At 39.8% G+C, this 19,142-nt stretch overlaps 4 protein-coding genes across 4 annotated transcripts; 3 read left to right on the top strand and 1 right to left on the bottom strand.

Annotated features, from left to right (window-relative positions):
* Positions 1-1,033: 1,033 nt before the first annotated feature.
* AK88_00182 (uncharacterized protein) lies at positions 1,034-2,236 on the bottom strand (the record flags this gene model as incomplete). The annotated part of the gene is made up of 1 exon (XM_012477833.1): positions 1,034-2,236. The coding sequence occupies one exon, from the start codon at positions 2,234-2,236 to the stop codon at positions 1,034-1,036; it is 1,203 nt and encodes a 400-aa protein (XP_012333256.1).
* A 1,206-nt stretch (positions 2,237-3,442) lies between these two features.
* On the top strand, positions 3,443-7,006 carry AK88_00181 (uncharacterized protein; the record flags this gene model as incomplete). Its single annotated transcript, XM_012477832.1, has 1 exon — positions 3,443-7,006. One exon carries the CDS (start codon positions 3,443-3,445, stop codon positions 7,004-7,006), a length of 3,564 nt encoding a protein of 1,187 aa, XP_012333255.1.
* Positions 7,007-8,546: 1,540 nt separating this feature from the next.
* Positions 8,547-10,730, top strand: AK88_00180 (uncharacterized protein; the record flags this gene model as incomplete). The annotated part of the gene is made up of 1 exon (XM_012477831.1): positions 8,547-10,730. The coding sequence occupies one exon, from the start codon at positions 8,547-8,549 to the stop codon at positions 10,728-10,730; it is 2,184 nt and encodes a 727-aa protein (XP_012333254.1).
* Positions 10,731-12,225: 1,495 nt separating this feature from the next.
* On the top strand, positions 12,226-19,104 carry AK88_00179 (uncharacterized protein; the record flags this gene model as incomplete). Its single annotated transcript, XM_012477830.1, has 1 exon — positions 12,226-19,104. The coding sequence occupies one exon, from the start codon at positions 12,226-12,228 to the stop codon at positions 19,102-19,104; it is 6,879 nt and encodes a 2,292-aa protein (XP_012333253.1).
* Between the last annotated feature and the right edge of the window lie 38 nt (positions 19,105-19,142).

The raw sequence follows: 19,142 nt of genomic DNA, 5'->3' as shown, positions 1-19,142 counted from the left end.
CACATACATCTCCCTGTAACGCACAATCACGAAATCGCTTGTTCCCTTTTTTTAAAAATGCTACCAGGATAGCTTCTTTCAAGTGTGCAGGAGACCCCGCGGATGTTCTCAATGTAGTGCCACTCTTTTCGCATGTGGGGCAGCCAACTTAAAACGCAGTGTAGAATACTCACAGGTATTACTATTTATGCGGCCTATGGGGAATGCCCCTTACATTATGTTTCATGTTGATTTGGTCTTGTTCCTGCTGTGTCGCTTCTCTCACTCCCCTGCTTTACTACCATGTTGTAGAACATAGCCCACACCATGGCAAAGGACATCCGGCGAAACAAAAATGTAATAAATCGAAAGTTCGCCATGCAGGGGACCCAACAAGTTGTCCATATTAACCGCATTAATCTTTCACCTTCATGTTTTCCATTTTACCAAATAATTTTCACACCCTCTTTATCCTATGATGCTGCACAGATCGAGTACATCATGTTTCATGCCAACGTATGAAGCAACGTGTTTAAGGACTCTCGCTAGGTGTTGTTCATTTCCTCAAAAATGCACACCCGGTAGGAAGAAATTGGAACGCATTGTGGCAAAGTGGAACCGGAGCGCGCCACGGAATTAAGTCGAAAAAGGGAAAATGGGCATATTAGAACAAAGGAACCAAAAAAATGGAACAAAAAAAAAAAAAAAAAAAAAAAGCAACAAACACAGGATGGGATGCAATTCAAAGTGAAGATGGCACGAATGGGGAAGTAAACACATCTTCGCAAAATGGAGTACTTCACAAAATGTGCACATGCTCCATGTCAACGGTTAAGCAGTGTAGTAACCCTACGTTTAAGGCAATTACAAATGGGCAATATTTCTTGGAGATAGAATTGCACACGTGATGGTTGCTATGTACCCACTCCGTGGTGAGACCATACAGGTGAGCTTTGTCATCACGCGTTTCTGCTTGTGCTTATTCCACTTCGGCTCATTCCGTTTCTATTTCACGTTGTGCTGCGTCCCCTCATGTACACACCCCCATTCGCACTCAAAAGAACATATGTCCCCGCTTGAGGAGGGATATGACGAGGCTATAAATAAATATTGCGGTAAATATTAAGGACACCACGTAAGAAACGAACTTCAGACGCTTCGTCCTCTGCTGCTCCTCCTGCAGTTGCCGATTAGCCAACTCTTGTTCGTTCTCCTCGTGCTCTAACTGAGAGTAATACTTATCGACAGCCTCATAGAACAGTTGGCGCTCTTCCTTACTCAGGCTCATCTTCTTCAATGTAGAATCATTGACATCTAGGAAAGCCTGATCGACGTACACATAATTGTGTTTGTAAAAATGTGGAATCAGGGATTTTAAGTTATGCATCTTGAGAAATTGGGAGACATCCGTTTTTTGCATTGCTTCCTCGTAGTTCTTTCTCTTCCGAATTTCTTTCTCCTGGTAATTTTTTTTCTTTTCTTCTTCTTTCAAAATATCATTTTCTTCATGTTTTTTTAAAATATCATCATACGTTTCATTGTTTTTGTTTTTTAAGCAGCCATCAAATTTGTTCTTCAAAAACAGGTCGCATAGACCTTTTTGGTTTTCCTTTGCCGCTATATGTAGGGGGGAATTATTTTCACTGTCGAGACAATTTTTTATGTCTACCTTTTGTGTGAGTAGAATACTCTGGGCTATATTTCCTAAGTGCTCTCTCGCACAAATATGCAGAACAGAATTCATGTCCTCGTCTTTTATATTCACATCTGCACCTTTTTCGATGAGTAGAATGGCTGCTTCTTCTTTGCTCCTCTTAATTGAGCACATTAGGGGTGTATTACTTGCATTATCTAGGGCATTAATCTGGGCATGATTTTTTATCAACAATTCTATGCCTTTTACGTAGTTATACTCACTAGCTATATGCAGGCTCGTTTTTCCGTTTTTGTTTTTTTCGTTAACGTCAATTTTTTTGTCAATTAATAATCTACTCACGTTTATCATGTCATGTCCCAGCATCATACACTTCATCAAGGCATTGTCCTTCTCCTTTTTATCTTTTAAAAAAATATTCACACTACGCTCATTGATAAGGTAGTAGCAACATTCAGCGCACCCATTTTCTATACCAAACAGTAGGAGCGTTAATCCATCCGTGTTGTACGAGTTTAGGTTCACATCTCCTTCGCTTTCTATGCTGTTCTTGAATTTGGCCACGTCATCCTTTAGAATGGCTTTCCAAATCTTGGAGCTCATCCTTTGGGGCGTCTATACGCGTGCCCGGGGGGATAGGACGTACACGTGCAGAAGCAAGCTGTAGGAGGGGAAGCAACCTATACGGGGGAGTTGCACAATAACCCTGCGCTACAGAAGGAGGCCCCACCTGAACGAGTGAAAGGAACACTTCACTAGCAATTCCCCTTTGGAACTAGCCATATGCAGATTCCTACGTTAAAAAGCAGGACGAGAGATGTCACCGAAAATTGGCAATACATACACATGTATATCAGCGATACACGGCCTATGCCTTTTTGCATAGGGAGAAACAGCGGCGGAAGAAATTGATGGAAAAAATGATCCAAAATTATGCTTCTAATAAATAGTGCTACTAAATTTTACCCCTCAATTTGAGCACTCAATTTAGCCCCTCAAAATTTGCTTTGAATTTTTGCATCCAGGGCAATAACTCTTAGATAATGCGAAAAGAAATCGACATTTTGCACCCTTCATCACAGCGTGAATTTTTCTGCAGTAAATTTTTCTCCGTGGAACTTTTACGCAATGTGCTTATCAACAAAGCACGGGCCCGTTTATTCATTTTTTTTTTTTTTTTTTTTTTCTTTAGCTCATGTGTTCATTAATTCTTTTGGGGGTTGTTTTTGTTTCCATTTGTGCAAGTCGCATGCACGCCTGAATACTCTACATTGTACAAACTTAGCCGCGTAAGCTTCGTGAACAGTTGCTCGCATCCTTTTTTTCGCGCATACATGGTAAGATAGGGTGTTTGGTTTTACCCTACGTGTGATGGGTGTATTTCTACTGAAATGTCGCAATTGTGTAACTCTTGTACTGCGTTCCAGATACACTTCCAGTACAGTGGAGGCACATCCCCCCCTTAATCATGTTTCCCCATGGAAAGTGGGATCGTGGGTCCATTGAAGTCTCTTAGAGAGAACAACGAAACGAACTCTTTTTTTTTTTTTTTTTTAAGCCTACGTAATTTAGCGCACAGCTTGGCATCATATAGGGTTCCCCTTTCTTTTGTTTTTTTGTTTTGTCCCCATTTTGAATGATCCCCTTGGTCGAGCTGGCCCTCTACTAAATTGCATCCACAAGTAGGTGTTTCCCAGAGCGATAAACTGTGACCCTGTTCAACATCTCACCCGAATAGTCCCTCTCCCCTTGATTAGAGAATTCTCCAAAATAGCCACCGCCCTTTGTGTCCATGTCCCCCAAAGTAGTATGATACCGCCCAGGAATGTGCTCCTCAAAATTGAGCGGGAGTTAACCATTTTTCGCCAGCTGAAGAGACTAAAACGGATTGACACTGAAACGAGGCGTCTGCAAGGAAATGGCGAAGGGACATTGGAAACGAGTAGCGCGCGCAATAGGCACAAAGATAGCAAGGTGTACCTCACAAGTAGCAAAATAAGTAAAGACAACACACGTGTTAGTACTTCTAACGCAAAGGGGAAAAGGGATGGCCGATGGGAAGATAGCACGGCCAACTACACAAATCTGCACACACACAACCAAGGACAGCGTTACAATAGCAAAATTTTACCAAGCCTATTGCAAAGTATCAGCGAGGGTGGTCCCCCAAGTGGCAGCAAGAGTCAGTGGCCGAGCCCCCGCAGCGACCAATCAGGAAGTACACACACACACGGAAATGGAAACCCAAATTTGTACATTAACAAATTGCACGACTATCTGGACATAGCGCAAAAATCAGAAAATGAAAAAATAAAAATTAATAAAATTCTAAACAGATTGAGAAACGAAAATTTAACCATACATGCTATCCTAGAGGTGTTAAAAAGTTTGTGTATCATTTTGTTAAAGAGGACCCCTCATCATTTGGATAATTTAATACCAGTAGATTACTTGAACACAAAAAATGCAGTGAAAAAGTACAACAGCTATTTTGAGGAGTACTTTACACATGTGGAGACGTACATACAAAATTACATTTGCCTCATTAACGAACGGAACATTGTTGACCTCTTCAAATATATGTATTATCTGAATTATGCTTTAAATTTGGAGGTTATGGAACTCCTGCTGGAAAGGTTCTACCTGCACGTAGACAAACTTGATAATTTGAAAACTGTGCAAATATTCTATATGGTCCAGTCCTTTTACAAGCACTTTTATTCGAAGGAAGTGGACAGTTACCTCACCTTAATGGTTGATGATAAGATAAGTACAGCCTACAACGATGACCTCGTTAGGGGAAAACCTACGTATTGGAGTCACCCCTCGAAGGATAACAAGTACACCTTTGGAGATCTGTTTGACGAGACATCCTCGAAATGGACCCTAAGTAGTAACAGCAATGGGCCGTTTCGAAGTGGTTCCGAAATGGTGAATGACAACTTCCTACGGAGAGAGTCCCCCCTGTGCAGCGAGCACCTAAATCGGGGGTACAACGATGGGTACGTAACAAATTTGGTTACACCGAATGACTCAAATACGAACCCAGGAAGGATCGGAGAATCCGCCTTTTTGAAATCACCTGACAGGGGTAACCCCATGGAAGGAGTAGCAACGTCTATACAGAGGCAAGAATGTGGAGATTCCTCAAAACATACATGTGACCCAACTGCAGAGAGGAAAAAACAAATAGAAGATGATGAAATGTTGACAATTTTTAAGTACATTGAAAATTTTCACGACAAAATGAATTTTTACTACACAGATAAAGTCATGACTTTTGTGAAAAACAATCGAAATGAACTTCCCACGGATAGTCTTTTATGTGTAGCGAATATTTACCTAAACGGTGCTGACGAAATGATGAGCAGGAATTTGACACAAGTCTTACATGACCGAGTGGACCATATGAATGAGGACCAGTTAGTGCGGCTAGCTGATTATTTGAAGAGGGCAAAAAATGTTGAAAGCATCATCAAAGAAGGTATCATGGGGAGGGATAAAAAAGAAGGCAACCATGGTATCCCATTGGTCAGCAAAATTCTCCACAAAATAAAAAAAGATAGCGAATTGATCACTCCAAATAATCTCGCAGCGGTGTATTTAAACATGCATGAAGTTGTGAACAAATTGTTGCCGTCCACAGTTAACATTGCCTACGGGAAAGATGACCCTCTAGTGAAGGGGCAGACGAAAAATAAGTTGGATCAGGAAGATACCCATGAGGAAGTTACTACTCCAGAGACGTTTGCAGAGAGGCAGAATTTTACCACAATGGGTAACGTCCCTATTGGAGATGAAAAGAACGGATTGGTCATAACGACAGGAGGTGCGTCGGAGAAAAACTCTCTTACGCAAGACGTGATCAAATTTTGTGATAACTATGTGAACAGCATTTCGCACTTCCCATCCGTCTTGAGCTTGTACCTTTTGTATATAAAAAATGACGCGATAAAAAATAAGACAATACAGGCATTTGAAAAAAAAATAAAAATGAATAAGCACAAATTGACTCAGGACAACATTTCAAATATAATTCTGTCGTTGAGTATTTACCCGTACCATACGACGCAGATGTTCACCTACTTGGAAAATGTAATTGGTGAAAAATTAAACAGTGCGCGGGGACGCTCCGGGGAGAGCGCTGACGAAGCCGGGGTGATGCGATCAGTACAGGAAACAACGGGAGAGGCGGAGGCAGCAGAGGGCACAATGGTGGAAAGTGATGCAAACTATGCGAAACACTCCATGCATGTGGACGCGAATTACCTTATTGACATATCACTCGCCTTTGGAATCGCCGGGAGGAAAAATATAAACCTTTGGAATTTTATAGACGTTCGCAAAATAGTTCTCACATGTAGCAAAAAACTGCTCCTATACCTATCATATAGTTTTCTGCTGACCAATTATGTCTGCCCCGTGTCGTGGTTTTTCCTCATAAAAAGGATTGTTGAAGATGTGAGGGCCTTCAACAAAAAGCAGTATGAATTATTGTACGAAATATTGAAGTGTGCCATGATGTTTAATTACATAGACTTGAATAATTTTTACAGTGGGAATTCATTCGGTTATGTAGATCGGTGGAAAAGGAGTCAGCCATTGGAAGACACTCCCTTAAACAGCTACACCAACAAGAATGCTAACTCAGCTAGCCATTTTCTTAAAACATTTCAGTACCTTCTAAACACTTCCTATTTTCACTACAAAATGAAATTGATAAATAATCAGTACACTTCCAAAGTTCCTTACGAAGAGGTTTTTAATTATTTAAAATTAAAGTATGAGAAAAATGTGGAATTTAAACAGCTATATATAATGCCCTATTTGCTCACTGACTATAACGTCATCATTGACCCACTGCCCAGTACTCCTATTCACAGATCCAGTGGATACATCATGGGAGAAATACAACTCAAGCACAAAGTGTTTCAGTGTGACAACTACGTAGTTTTGTCTTTTTATGACGGCATGTGGGATGAATTTTTGAAAGCTCCCCGTGGAGGCGGAGAGGTTACTTATGATATCAAAGCTCTAGCGGAGCACTTCAAAACATACACCGAGTCCCACATCAAGATTAAGATTAACAAGGCTGACACGGTTCGCACGGGTGTCGGTATGAACAGCGGTGGTGCCAGTGCCATGTCCGGCAACCACCCAATTAGCGGAGCCATTGCCCCCTTTGCGCTTGAAAACAAAACCAGAGCCGCGGGACCACCACCAGGAGTTAATTATCTCAAGTACATTAGGAAAGATTCCCCACAAGAGCATAGAATCAAGTACTTAACACACAAACCTAACAGTATGAGCTCGAATCAAGACCACAATAAATACTTAAAGATTAAAACAAAAATGACTAGGAAAGCGCCGTGATGGTATGTTTTTTTTTTTTTTTTTTTTTTCCTTCACTACATAACCACAGTGAAAAGGAAAATGTGGAAAAAAAAAAAAAATGTTCAACCGATTTTGAGGAAAACCCTTCTGAACAATTTGAATAGTTACATGTGTATATATTTCTTTTTCCCCATTTTATATCATATAAAAACAAACTGATATGTTTATCCAAACCGATAAACACACAAAGACTTTCATCCAACAGTTTTTCCCATTTTATAACAAACTTTTGCCGTGTGTAATGTTTTTTTAAAGTAAAACTAAAACTGAGGCTTTTCCCACTTAAAGAGAGGGGATCCAAAGCAATAGCATCGGCAACAGCATCGGCAAATACATAGTCAACCGTATTATAGGAAAGCACTATAATGTGAAAAACTGCGGTAATAGCCAAACTAACGCGTAATACTAACGTGAAAATCACCCCAAAAAATGCGCCTGTGAACCTGTTACAATTTACACCACAGAACCCTCCACAAAAGCTTCCTAATGCCTACGTGCACATACATATATGTATGCATATACTTATGCATAGATATAAAATGCAGTTTTTTATTTGCTCAAAATATTGTTCAAACACCCTAAAAGGTATTTCCTGTTGTTTCTGTTGACCTACATGTGAGAACAAAAAAAAAAAAAAAAAAAAAAGGAACATTGAAGGAAAATTTTAAACAAGTCCCCCAACACGGCAGGAAGATTCTCCGCAAACAGGAACGGCGCGTTATATATATAATCGTGCCCACATTTCGCCATCGCATGCACGTGCTACACAATATTTATTCATGTATTTTTGAATTATACAGCTGAACATCTGAAACATAATTTGCATAAACATATCATTGTACGTGCGTGCCGCTCTGTTTGAAATCATCTTTGCGTGTTTGCCATTTGTACCTGTGATTCCTACGCAGTTGAACCTGAGCTGTACGCCGTTAGCTACATGCCACTTTCTCCTGCGCAGTGTTTGCTCAACCTTTTTAAGTAACTCATCGGAGGGTGAATTTGTCGAGGCGAAGCTCTCTATTTGAGTAAATTTGCATTCTACCCATTGATGAGTACTATATCGCATCCCAGCTTAACCAGCTAAAATGTTTTTTTCGACTGCTTGCACTGAAGTGATGTTCTGCAAGCTGCAATAACGTTCGATCGTTTTGTGAAGATCCCAACACGATATTGTAGTTGCGCAATTGGGGATGCATGCGTGAATTTATATCCCTGTGTATAGGTGCGTACCTGTTCTTTTTTTTTTTTTGTACATTTGTGCCGCAAATTTTATTTGTTGCGCCAAGTTTGTTTGAGCCACCCCAAGCGGTGAAGAAATAATGCCTTCGTGAGGCCCAGCGAACAAATTTGAGAATATATCTTCCCCCATTCGCTGCCTGACGGAGGCTAGTGGGCAGGGGCGTACAGGAAGAGCAGAAGTTTTCCACGTATGTAAGGTCGCCTTGGGAATATTGAACAAGGAAGAACCCTGCGTCCCTCCCCCCAAACTCTCCTTCTCGTTTGTCTACCGTACGGAAGGATGAGTGAAGGGAATGTAGATACCCTGCCGGATGAGGTACAGGATCTGCTGGAGTATCTAAAAGAAGGAAGTACAAAATTCCAGCAATATTTAGAGCAGTTGAAAGAGTACCTAAACAAGGATCGAATCAAAAACACAAACATCTTAGTGGAGTATATTCTAAAGAATATACATGTGCGTGATTTTCAGAAAAATGCATGCTACTTCTTAGCAGATGTAATAGTATACATTCAAAGTGTAAATAAAATTCCAAAGAAAGATGAGCTGGATTGTGTAGATGTAGGACTTATGTTGCATAAGCATGAAGAGAAAAAAAAATGGGTCGATGAGGATTATGACGAGGTATATCCTCAGTATAGAATAAAAATTCAGGATGATAAATTAAAAAGATTTAATACAAAGGATTACAGAAAGGATCTCATAAGGACATGCACAAAGAATGTAAATTATATGGAACTAATGTATGTCCTCAGTAGGAATGTGTCCCCAAGAAATGGTTACGTTTTGTTCAATAACATTTTGCATAATTCCGAGATCAGCTATCGTTATAAATTATTATCCTTAGAGTACTTTGCACATGTAGTAAACAAAATAGCTCTGGAAAGAGCAAAATATATAGCGCAGATGCTTCCCTTAGTCTTGGGAAAATTCTACAGCATAGAAGGAAAACCATACTACAACGATAATGTCACCAGCATAGATGTGTTAATTTCTATGTGTAAGTTTTCTAATGTCCTCTGTGATGAATCGATTAAAACACAGGAAGACGATAAGCAGGACGTGGCTCTACACTCAATCATAGCCTTTATTATGAAAATCATAAGCTATCACAATGCAGAATTACCAATAAATAAAAACATAGAAAGGATGGTAAAATACATTCATTACGACCATTTGGAGTATCAGAAATGTGTGGAAATTTACTCCAAGTTATCGTCAAATGTATATCAGGATAGGAGAGAAAAAATGGTGAAAGATTGCCTATCAGGTCTCATATGGAGACTAAGTATAATTAACTCAAACATCCCACGTCTTTTAGAACATGTCAATATATTAATGCCAAATGCAAAAGCCTGTGCTCTGGAAAATTCTACCTTAGAAATTTCCATCCTCTGTTACCTCATATTTGTAGAAAAAATAAATGAATTGTCCTTCCCGAAAATTTACTCAGAGTTGTATCTCTTTAATTTGATGATTCGAAATAGTTACAATTTACTTCTATGCATTCCAGAAGCAGATGAGGACGTTAAAAATAATTTGTTAATCAAAGCTTATCACCTCATTTGCCTTTCTGCTGTCTTATCCAACATTATTCAAAGGAGAGATGGAGCAGTGTTTTCTAATATTTACAACTTCAGATGGAGACCCTTGGAATTTTTAAAAACTGTACATCGCACCATTCATGATCATAAGACTTACAAAACGTATTCCAAGACCATATACAATGCTGTGTGTATTATAATGAGGAATTTTAAATGGGATATGTTGTACTCACTATATTACAAGCTGCTTAATGAACCCATACCAGATAACACCAGAAGTGTAATTGCCTCATTCTTAAAGGATGAAATGCACAAGCAAATGGTGCGTGTCGTTAAAAAGGCAGATGCGATAAAACAGGATTTTCAAAAAAATGAAGAATTTGAAAATGAACTAAACCAAGCTATCCAAGCGCAGAAAAATAAATCATGTACTGCGGTTATCCCTCCTGGAGATAATACAAAATTAGAAAAAATAAAACAAGTGGCTGAAGAAATAAATAAATTGGGCACACAAGTCAAAAATATTGTCTACGTCCTCATAAGTGAAGAATCCGTACTCCTCAACGTTGACGCCATCACCGTCGTGCTGAATATTATCAAAATGATATTATTGAATAAAAAATTAAAACCCTTTTACAATTTCATTATCAATTTTGAACAACCCTCTGCTTGTTTTGTGCAAAGCAAAATTAAACATTTTTACACCCAAATTAAGTTGGAGAAAGCTATACTAGAAAGGGAAAAGAAGGAGGATGCCAATTCCGTTTTGTACACCAACATGAATGGATACTCACGTGGTCGCGGACCTGACCAGCAAGGGGTGACATACCAGGATACGGATGTTAGCATGAATGAGATGGAGATCGTCCTTATGCTTTTGGGGGACGTGGAAGAGTGCGTTAACAGCATCAAAGCGTCCTAGACGTAATGCGTGGGGAGGGGCACCCGGTCCCACGCAGACAGTGCCGATCAGTGGGCGCCCCACTGTTGCCACTCCCCAATTGAATCCATTCGCCCTGGGGACATTTACACAGCTCGGTTTGTAAAACATTGTATTGTGAAAACACCGCGGTGTTACATGTAATGTACTTATATGTATGTACATATACATATGCATGGCTCCATTTTGAGACAACCCCCGTCTTTTCTTTGCCGCATCTTTGTATGTGTTGTTTTTTTTTTTTAAATGATTCCATTTCCTTCGTTTGACCCCTTTCCCCTCCTGTGCAATTTGTATATTTGTATGTGTACGCCTAACCGCTGGTTATGACATGCCTATAATATGAATATCTTGTGCAAGCGAAAAAAAGAAACTTTTCCTAAGTTGTACATTTTTTTTTTTTTTTTTTTTTCTTCATTTTTGCGTTCCCACATTTGGGTATATACAATTTGACCAAGGCAAAAAAAAACCCCATGCGTACTCTCATAGTGAGTATCAGAATAGTTACATTTCTTTGCACACCTTTATTCATGTGTGACATGCTGTAGCACATTATTGTGTCATTATTATTGTACTGCTATTTCTACTTTATTTTTATTTCAAAAACATGAAACAATGTTTGAGCGATGTTAGTTTTAAAAAGAATTAAAATTTTTACCACAAAGAGAAGGGTTAAGTAGGGGCAGAATTTGGTTTTTTTTTTTTTTTTTTTTTGAGGGTGGAAAGAAAGGAACCATGGGATTATGAGGAGAACCTCATCCCAGATGTTGTGGCGAAAAGGGGGGTAGGTGTTCACCCCGTTTGGCATATGCGCAAAGGCCTGTGTGCCTAACAAGCCTACACACTGCCCGCCGCTTCGCTTTGCATTGTCCCCCACGGCAAATATGTAATAACGTCCAAGAGGGGAAAAGCATCTGCATGCAAACACATATTGGTAACAAAAGTAGCATCATACATTTGAAGTGGAATAAAAATGGATATACCTCGCGAGAAGGAGTCCTCCAACATTTTGTAAAGGGGCACTTCCCCTTTTGCCTTCACATTAGGCACTTCCATATATTTTACGCCTCGTTTTTTTTAACTTTCACCTCCTATGCGTTCGTAGTCGCGGTGACAAACTTGCATACGCTGAGGAATCCGATTTAAGTACAACGCAGTTGTTTGTTCCTTTCTCCTTTCCCCCACATGTGCATGATCGCTTGTCATCACCGCGGCTGGCGTGTTTTTCAAGCAGGTTATCCACACAAAAAAAAAGGACGTACCTTCACAAACTTTTGAAGGAAAAATAAAATAGGAACACGCGTTCCCTCGTGTGCACATTTCCTCCTTCATAATGTGGCAGTCCGCGTGGCAGGTGATGTGGCAACCCGTGTGCCAGTCCATATGCCTATATGTACCCCCCAGGGAGAAAACATCCACCGAGGAGGAGTGATACAGGGAGGCACTTGTTTTGTTGTGTGTTCAGTGTGCCATCCCGATGATGCAGCGCAGGATGTGCGAAGATGGGGGCGACTACGTGAGAAGCGACAACTGCTTGAGAAACGTCTTCCAGTGCACAGACAAGAAAATAAAAATCTTCAAAACATACCTGAAGAAAAAACTAAACGTGGAATCCTACACCCTGGGGGAATACTCACTCAAGCACGATGAAAAGTTCCGAAGGATATTCTGCGCAAACATTTTAAAAGACCATGTCATTGCAAAGAGGAAGAAGGACAAACTGTTCATCCTAAACGAAGTAATCATGGACAAAAAATTCTTCCAAGAGGATTTTTACTATCAATATTTTTTACAAAATGTTTTGTTGCTAGAAGACTTGACTTTAAAAAGACTCGAGAAAAATCACCATGGGGACTTCCTATTCAAAGAGAAAAAAAATAATATACTCAATTGGAAACAGGGCTATAGTCATATAAAAAAAAAATTAAATGAAAAGGGAAATGATCAGAAGAGTAAAATCTACAAAAACTCCGTGCTGCTATTTAACTCCACCAAGTTTTCCTACGAAGATAAAAACTGTTGTGATTACTTTTACAGCTTGAAAGTTTGGGACATTTTTTTTAATTATGTTTCTTTCGATTTTTTAAATTATCTCCTGTCCAACACACTTATCTTCATATCGGACTTTTTTTTTATTAACCTGAATCCGAATCTGCCTGTGCAGAATTCCTTCCTTGTCCTTGTTAGCCATGTCGACCTCAAGTATGATGACAACAATGACGTGCAAGACACCATATTTTCCAAAAAGAGGAAGCTCGCATATAACACAAAACAAGTGAAAATCTTTTACCAGAGGGACCAGCGTAGACGCCCCCCTGACAGAGCCGTTCTATGCCAACCGGCCGAAGAAGTGGTAGGTGTCCGCACAGATGGAAAGAACCTGCCCCAAGGGGCATCTTTCCCATTGGACATAAATGGCGCTTCACAAAAAGGAGATTTGCAAAGAGAGGATGACCAAGTGGAGGGAGACCCCAAAGAAGAATTTCAATCTGTTATTAAACCTGCTTGTGCAAAAGGCGCAAACAAAAGGAAGATCGACCATTGTCGTAGCGAAGAAAATGTTGTTGCAGGTAGAAAATGCAAGAAGAAGAAAAATACTACACGAGATGCTGTAAAGGAGGGAATACAAATAGACCGCTTAAAATATACAATGAAAAATAAAGAGGTGCAAAGGCCGGGATCCAGTTGTGGAGATGACACACAAATCGATAGCCAACAATATAAATACTTATTCAAAAAGAAAAAACAAACAGTTAGGAGGAACGAAGTCAACGAATACGTTAATCATCTTTACCTAGTCCAGTGTAGTGGTAGAATTATCAAAAATGAATTCCTCCAGGAGATTAAGCAGATACAGAAAGAAAGCGAGCAGGTGGAAGAGGCCCAGGGGGATGACATCGATGTTTTGGAAAACAGGACAGAAGCAGAAAATGGAGAGGAGAAAGAAGAGCAAAGCAAGGGGTTACCGCAGATAAGTTTTTTTTCTGATGGACAACCGGAAAGGGAGCCTCTCAGTAGCTGCAAGTGCAAAGCCCCACAGGAGGAGAAGAAAAAGTGGAGCAAAATAATCATCAATCGAAATAATATCCTACAACACAACACGACAAACAAGTACAAAAATTTCCTCCTAAATAAGAGCATCCTATTTGACAACATTGAAAATGTACCCTTGTTCACATACCATTTGCTGAATTATATTTTCAAGTCAGATCAAAAATACTTTTTTCACAACAACTTCATAGATGAATATAAGAATAAAATTTCCAAGCAGATCAAATGCAACACGAAAAAAAATGATATATCTTTCCTGTTGCTCAGGAAGGAAAATACTACATCATCATCCAGTGTGGCACTCTGTAATAGGAGTAAAGACAAACGAAACAACGTGTCCGCCCGTTTGAAAAAAACGAAGATACTCAAATATGTTTACTGCCATTTCGAACAATTCATACAAAATGCCAGACATGCAAATTTCGATAAAATATATAACCAATATTTTCCAAAAAATAAAATGAAACATAAAATTAGAAAAATTTTTAAAACAATTAAATCAGGTATTATTCACAAATATAAAATTGTAAATATAAGGAGAAATAGAAAATTTATCAAACAAAAAATGTATGATGTTTTTTTTAAAAATTATGACTTCCTTTCATTTTCTTTTAAAGCTTATCAAGTTATAAACTTCCTTGTACATATTACGAAGAAATGTGTACCTGTGAAACTCGTGGGCAGTCGTCACAATTTTAAGGTCTTCATAAAAAATGTGAAAAATTTTGTCCTGCTTAATTATAAAGAGAATTTTACCATGGACCAATTGATGAAGCACGTTAGGGTTAAAAATATCTTCCAAAAGAGGGTCCCCCACAGGCACGTGAATAACGTCCAAGTAGATGCACTGAAAGGGAATACAACTGAACTTGTGTCCCACGAACTACACAAGCCAAGTTCTACTGACACCCTTTATCAAGAAGAAAAGACGTGGAAGCCAAAGAAGAGGAGCAAACAAATCCGGTTCTTCGACCCCGAGAAAGACACATCCCTATTTGAGACCATTAGGAGAAAATATTTGAGGAAAAAAAAAAAAATTCACATAGCACTTTTGAAGAGGCATTTGCTAAATAGAATCATTTATTTCCTCTTCAACTATTTCATCATGCCTGTAATGAGGAAGTATTTTTTCCTCACCAAATCGGAACACACTATTTACAAAACCATTTTTTTCGACAGGAAATCGTGGAACTACTTCACCAAGATTTCCAACTTTTGTCTGTACCACCAGAACTTCCGCGGTAAGAAGTTGAAGCGGAGGGCGGAGTCTGCAGGAAAAGGGCGGACACCAGGTGGAGAGGTCAAGAGGGGGAAACTCCAGAAGGATCATCATACCATTTCCAAGGTGAGACAACTCGAACCCAGTAGCGCACGCAAACTGGTAAGGAAGCAGCCAGATATAAATGCCTCTTCCCGTGTGCTACAAATCAGGGGGAGACAAATCGAAAAGGGGAAGGAGCGCGCACTCGTAGTGCGAAAAGCGGAGGGGAAGAAAAAAAGAGAAAAGCGTCAAAGTGCATTAATACGAAACAGCAAAAAAAAGGAAGGCTTCCAATGTGCAAAGAACAAACGAAGAGGGAGCTCCACCTCAACCGAACGAAACAAACGCATCGAAGATTTATACCAAATGACCATTCTGAGTAAAAACACGGTTAGACCCTACCTAACCAAGTTCTATTACAAAGTAAAGAAGAAGTACTTCTCCCTCAGGAAAAAGTACATGCTGCATGGAAGGAAGATGACCCCGCTGCGGGACAAACAATTTGCACACTATATACATTTTGCGGACGAGAAAAGACAGCTGTTCAGGTTTATTTGCAAGAGATTTTTTAAGAAAACGAAAAGGAATTACGTTAAGCGGTTTTTCAGATTGGTCAAGCGGGTTAAGAGGAGGATGATGGGCATGCAGCAGATTGGCGAGGAGGGGTCAAAAGAAAGGAGAGACGACAAAATAACTGTGTCCTGTAGAAAAAATGATAAGAGCAGACGCAAAAAAGCGACGAAGCACGTAAGCGCAGCAATATCCATGGACAACAGCCCGCGCAGAAAACACCACGATAAGAAGAGAACGAAGAGGACAGAAAAGGTCAAAAAGAAAAAAATTCACATACACAAAATAAAAAGCATGATAGAGAAGCGCAATTTTTTACTCAAGCTGAATTCAATAAATCGCTTTTTTTCGAAAAAGCTAAGAATAAATTGGGTGCCGAAAAAAAAAGGACTAAGACCGCTAATAAATTTGTCTACGCTGAACATTCCAGAAAGTGTAAAAACTCGAATCAGGGAGATTTTAAAAAATAAAAAAAGCAGCGAGTTTTACTTCCACAACATATTGAATAACATGGAAAGAGATACCAAAGAGAAAAAATCTGGAAAAAAAAAATACAATAGAAAGAACTTCAACCCCGTGTCCTTAAATCATATTTGTAACTTCTCTTTAAAATGCTTGGGAAATGTGAGAAATAATAACAGTGCTTTATTTCAAAATACTCTAACCAAGACAAACGAAACGGAGTTGAAGCTGAAGAAATGGCTGGATTATTTGAAAAACTGGTTTTATCGGAAAAAGAAAAATAAAAAATATATAAAAAATAAATTAAAAAAAGGAAAGGTCATCTATGCATACATCTGCATCGGAGACTTCTCCAATTGCTATGAACATATAAAGCATAATTATATGTTCAAAATGATGAAGCATTTTTTTCATGGCATTTCAAATTTTGAATTTATATATGTCTTTAAAAGATCCTTCCGCCTGTATAGCCATTATATGAACAACTCCCTCTTAACCTATTACCCTGTTAACGTAAAAGAATTTGGCATACACTCCATTAAAAATTTGAGAGAACTCATTGTAAAATCTAACTCGAATAAGTCTCACAGCTTCCTGCTCAGACAGTTCTTTAAGAATACGTCGTCCAATGATTTGTATATTTTTTCAGATTCCTACAAAAGTGTGCAAGTAGAAATGAGAGACATTTTCATGACCATCATTACCATCGTCAGGTATTATTACTTAAACATTTATTTCAGTATCAAGGAAATAAAAATGCAGTGGAAAAATATTTTCTACTTTCAGCTTTTTCAGCATGAGAAAAGGGAAGATATCTATCGCAGCTTGCGTAGCAGGAGGAAGTTGGATCATTTGCGCCGGTTGCAGGGACAGCAGGAGCAGGAAGCGATTATGGGGGGGGGGGTTATTGAGAAAGCTCATGAGAGCGCCACACAAGAAGTGGGCAGCACACAGCAAACTGGGTTTTGCCTGCCAGATGGACAGACCGGAAATATGGCCAACTTGATGGAATTGAAGGATCCTGCACTAAGCACCACCATGACCACTAGCACTTCCGAACGTGACGATGGTGAAGGTGGTGAAGATGTGAGGGGGAACCCCACTGAGTTACAGAAGCAGAACAAAGACCAACTGGTGGATCGAAGACCCGGGGAGAATGGCATCGAAATGGCGGCGTTCACAAAAGGGGAAGAGATGAGCATAGGTTGTTCAGAAAAGATTGCCCCCAATTGCGCCACTAGGAGCGCCGCCAATTTCCCTGATAGGAACCCCGGAGCAGAGGCAGAAAAAAGCGTCCGTACGTATGCAGAAAAAAACTTCGTCACATTTCAAGACAAAAAAATCATCAGCGATATTTGCGGACTGCCGCAGGGATTCTGCTTGTCCAACATCCTGTGCTCCATGTACTACGCCTACCTGGACAGAAATGAAGAATTTCAAAATATTCTCTATACAGATAAGGACCAGGGGAGAACAGACACCCCTCAGCTCCCAAAAAAAAATGCTAACGCGGTAAAGTACCAAAACCTGAATTCTCTGCTAATCAGATTTATTGATGATTTTCTCTTTATAACAGTTAACAAGAGGAATATGAAGCAATTTAAAAAGCTTCTGCTCACAAGGAAAATCTGGGGGGGCAATATAAATTCGTCCAAGACAAAAATTTTCAAGCTTCCCCTTATTTATAGGAATACTTTGTTTCTGGAGAATTTCTGGAAAGCCAAAGTGCTCTCCGGGGGAAAGAGGTGTAATAGAGAGGAGGAGACGCGCCCAACTCTGCCAAAGCAACTGTGCACATCCAGGCATCCTCCTGTGCTGAGTACTGAACGCGCCTCCTCGGACCCGTACCTCATAAGCACACAGGAGCAAACCAGGACCCCATCGAGCAGCACTGTGAGCAGCGCAATAAGCGGAGCGATAAGCGAATCGAAACGGAAGAGGAAGCTAATACCTCACGGTAGCGAGACAGTTGCAAGCGCTCCATTGAGTGATAATTTGCCAAGTCGCGCAAAATGTAGCATCTCCAGTGGCGAACTTCAAATGAAGGTTACCTCACCAAAAGGGACCGTCAAAATGGCGAAGACAAAAAGGGCAGCAAAGCTAACCGAAGCGCAAACTAACAAACTAATAAAAGAGCTACTCGAAAAAAGGAAAAGGTTAACAGGAAGACCATCCTTTAGAGGGAGACACAAAATTAAGAAGTACCTGAAACGGTTGAAACGGTTGTGGCGCCTGTCGCGGTTGAAGAGGCAAGGGTGGAGAAGCGCAAAATGTGGGTGTGTAAACCGCTGGGCTGCTGGGCAGCACCGCGGAGTGATGCCAATCGACTGGCTAAACAATTCATACACATTTGATTTCATCAACAACTGCGTGCACAGCACATCGTGCCAGTGGAAAAACAAACAAGACGCAACCATTAGAAACCACCTACACCTAAACAATGTCATTGCAGAAAAAAACTCCTCAATAAATTACATGAAATTTTTAGTGGAAAGTAAAATCATAAGAAATGTCATATCTAAGATGAAAAAAAATACAATGATTTACAGAAACAAGCAGAATGCCTACTTTGCTTACAAGAATAATTTCATTCTCCTAAAAAGCTCCATCTTAAAATTTGTTTGTTCCATTAAGTCGTTGAAGAGAATGTTTCATGCCTTTTACAACGATTGTTACAACACGAGATTTGTTTTTTATTTAATTTCATATTTGAGAAAGTCACTTATAAAAAATAGGAAGATTAAATTTGTCAAACTTTTTTTAGTCGACACTGCGATGGAGGCGTTGCGGTACGCTCGGGTGTTCAATGCCAGCAGCCCCCTTTTCCCATGCCTTAGGCGTCTGAGAATCGTCAGGACGAGGCTCATTAATCGATACAAACGGAGGAAAAAACGGGTCCATTTGACTCAATACTACGGTCTGTTTGGTCTCATCCGGGATGAACTGCGAACCACGTGGCCTTACATGTTTAAAATTAGGGACGAGGCTTCGCCCCCTCACCCAGTACGGTGACACAAATCGAGAGGAAATCGATGGATCCAATTTGAACG

The sequence above is a fragment of the Plasmodium fragile genome (assembly GCF_000956335.1).
Source record: "Plasmodium fragile strain nilgiri unplaced genomic scaffold supercont1.2, whole genome shotgun sequence".
Taxonomy (NCBI): Eukaryota; Apicomplexa; class Aconoidasida; order Haemosporida; family Plasmodiidae; genus Plasmodium; species Plasmodium fragile.
This window is presented reverse-complemented; position numbering and strand designations above follow the sequence as displayed.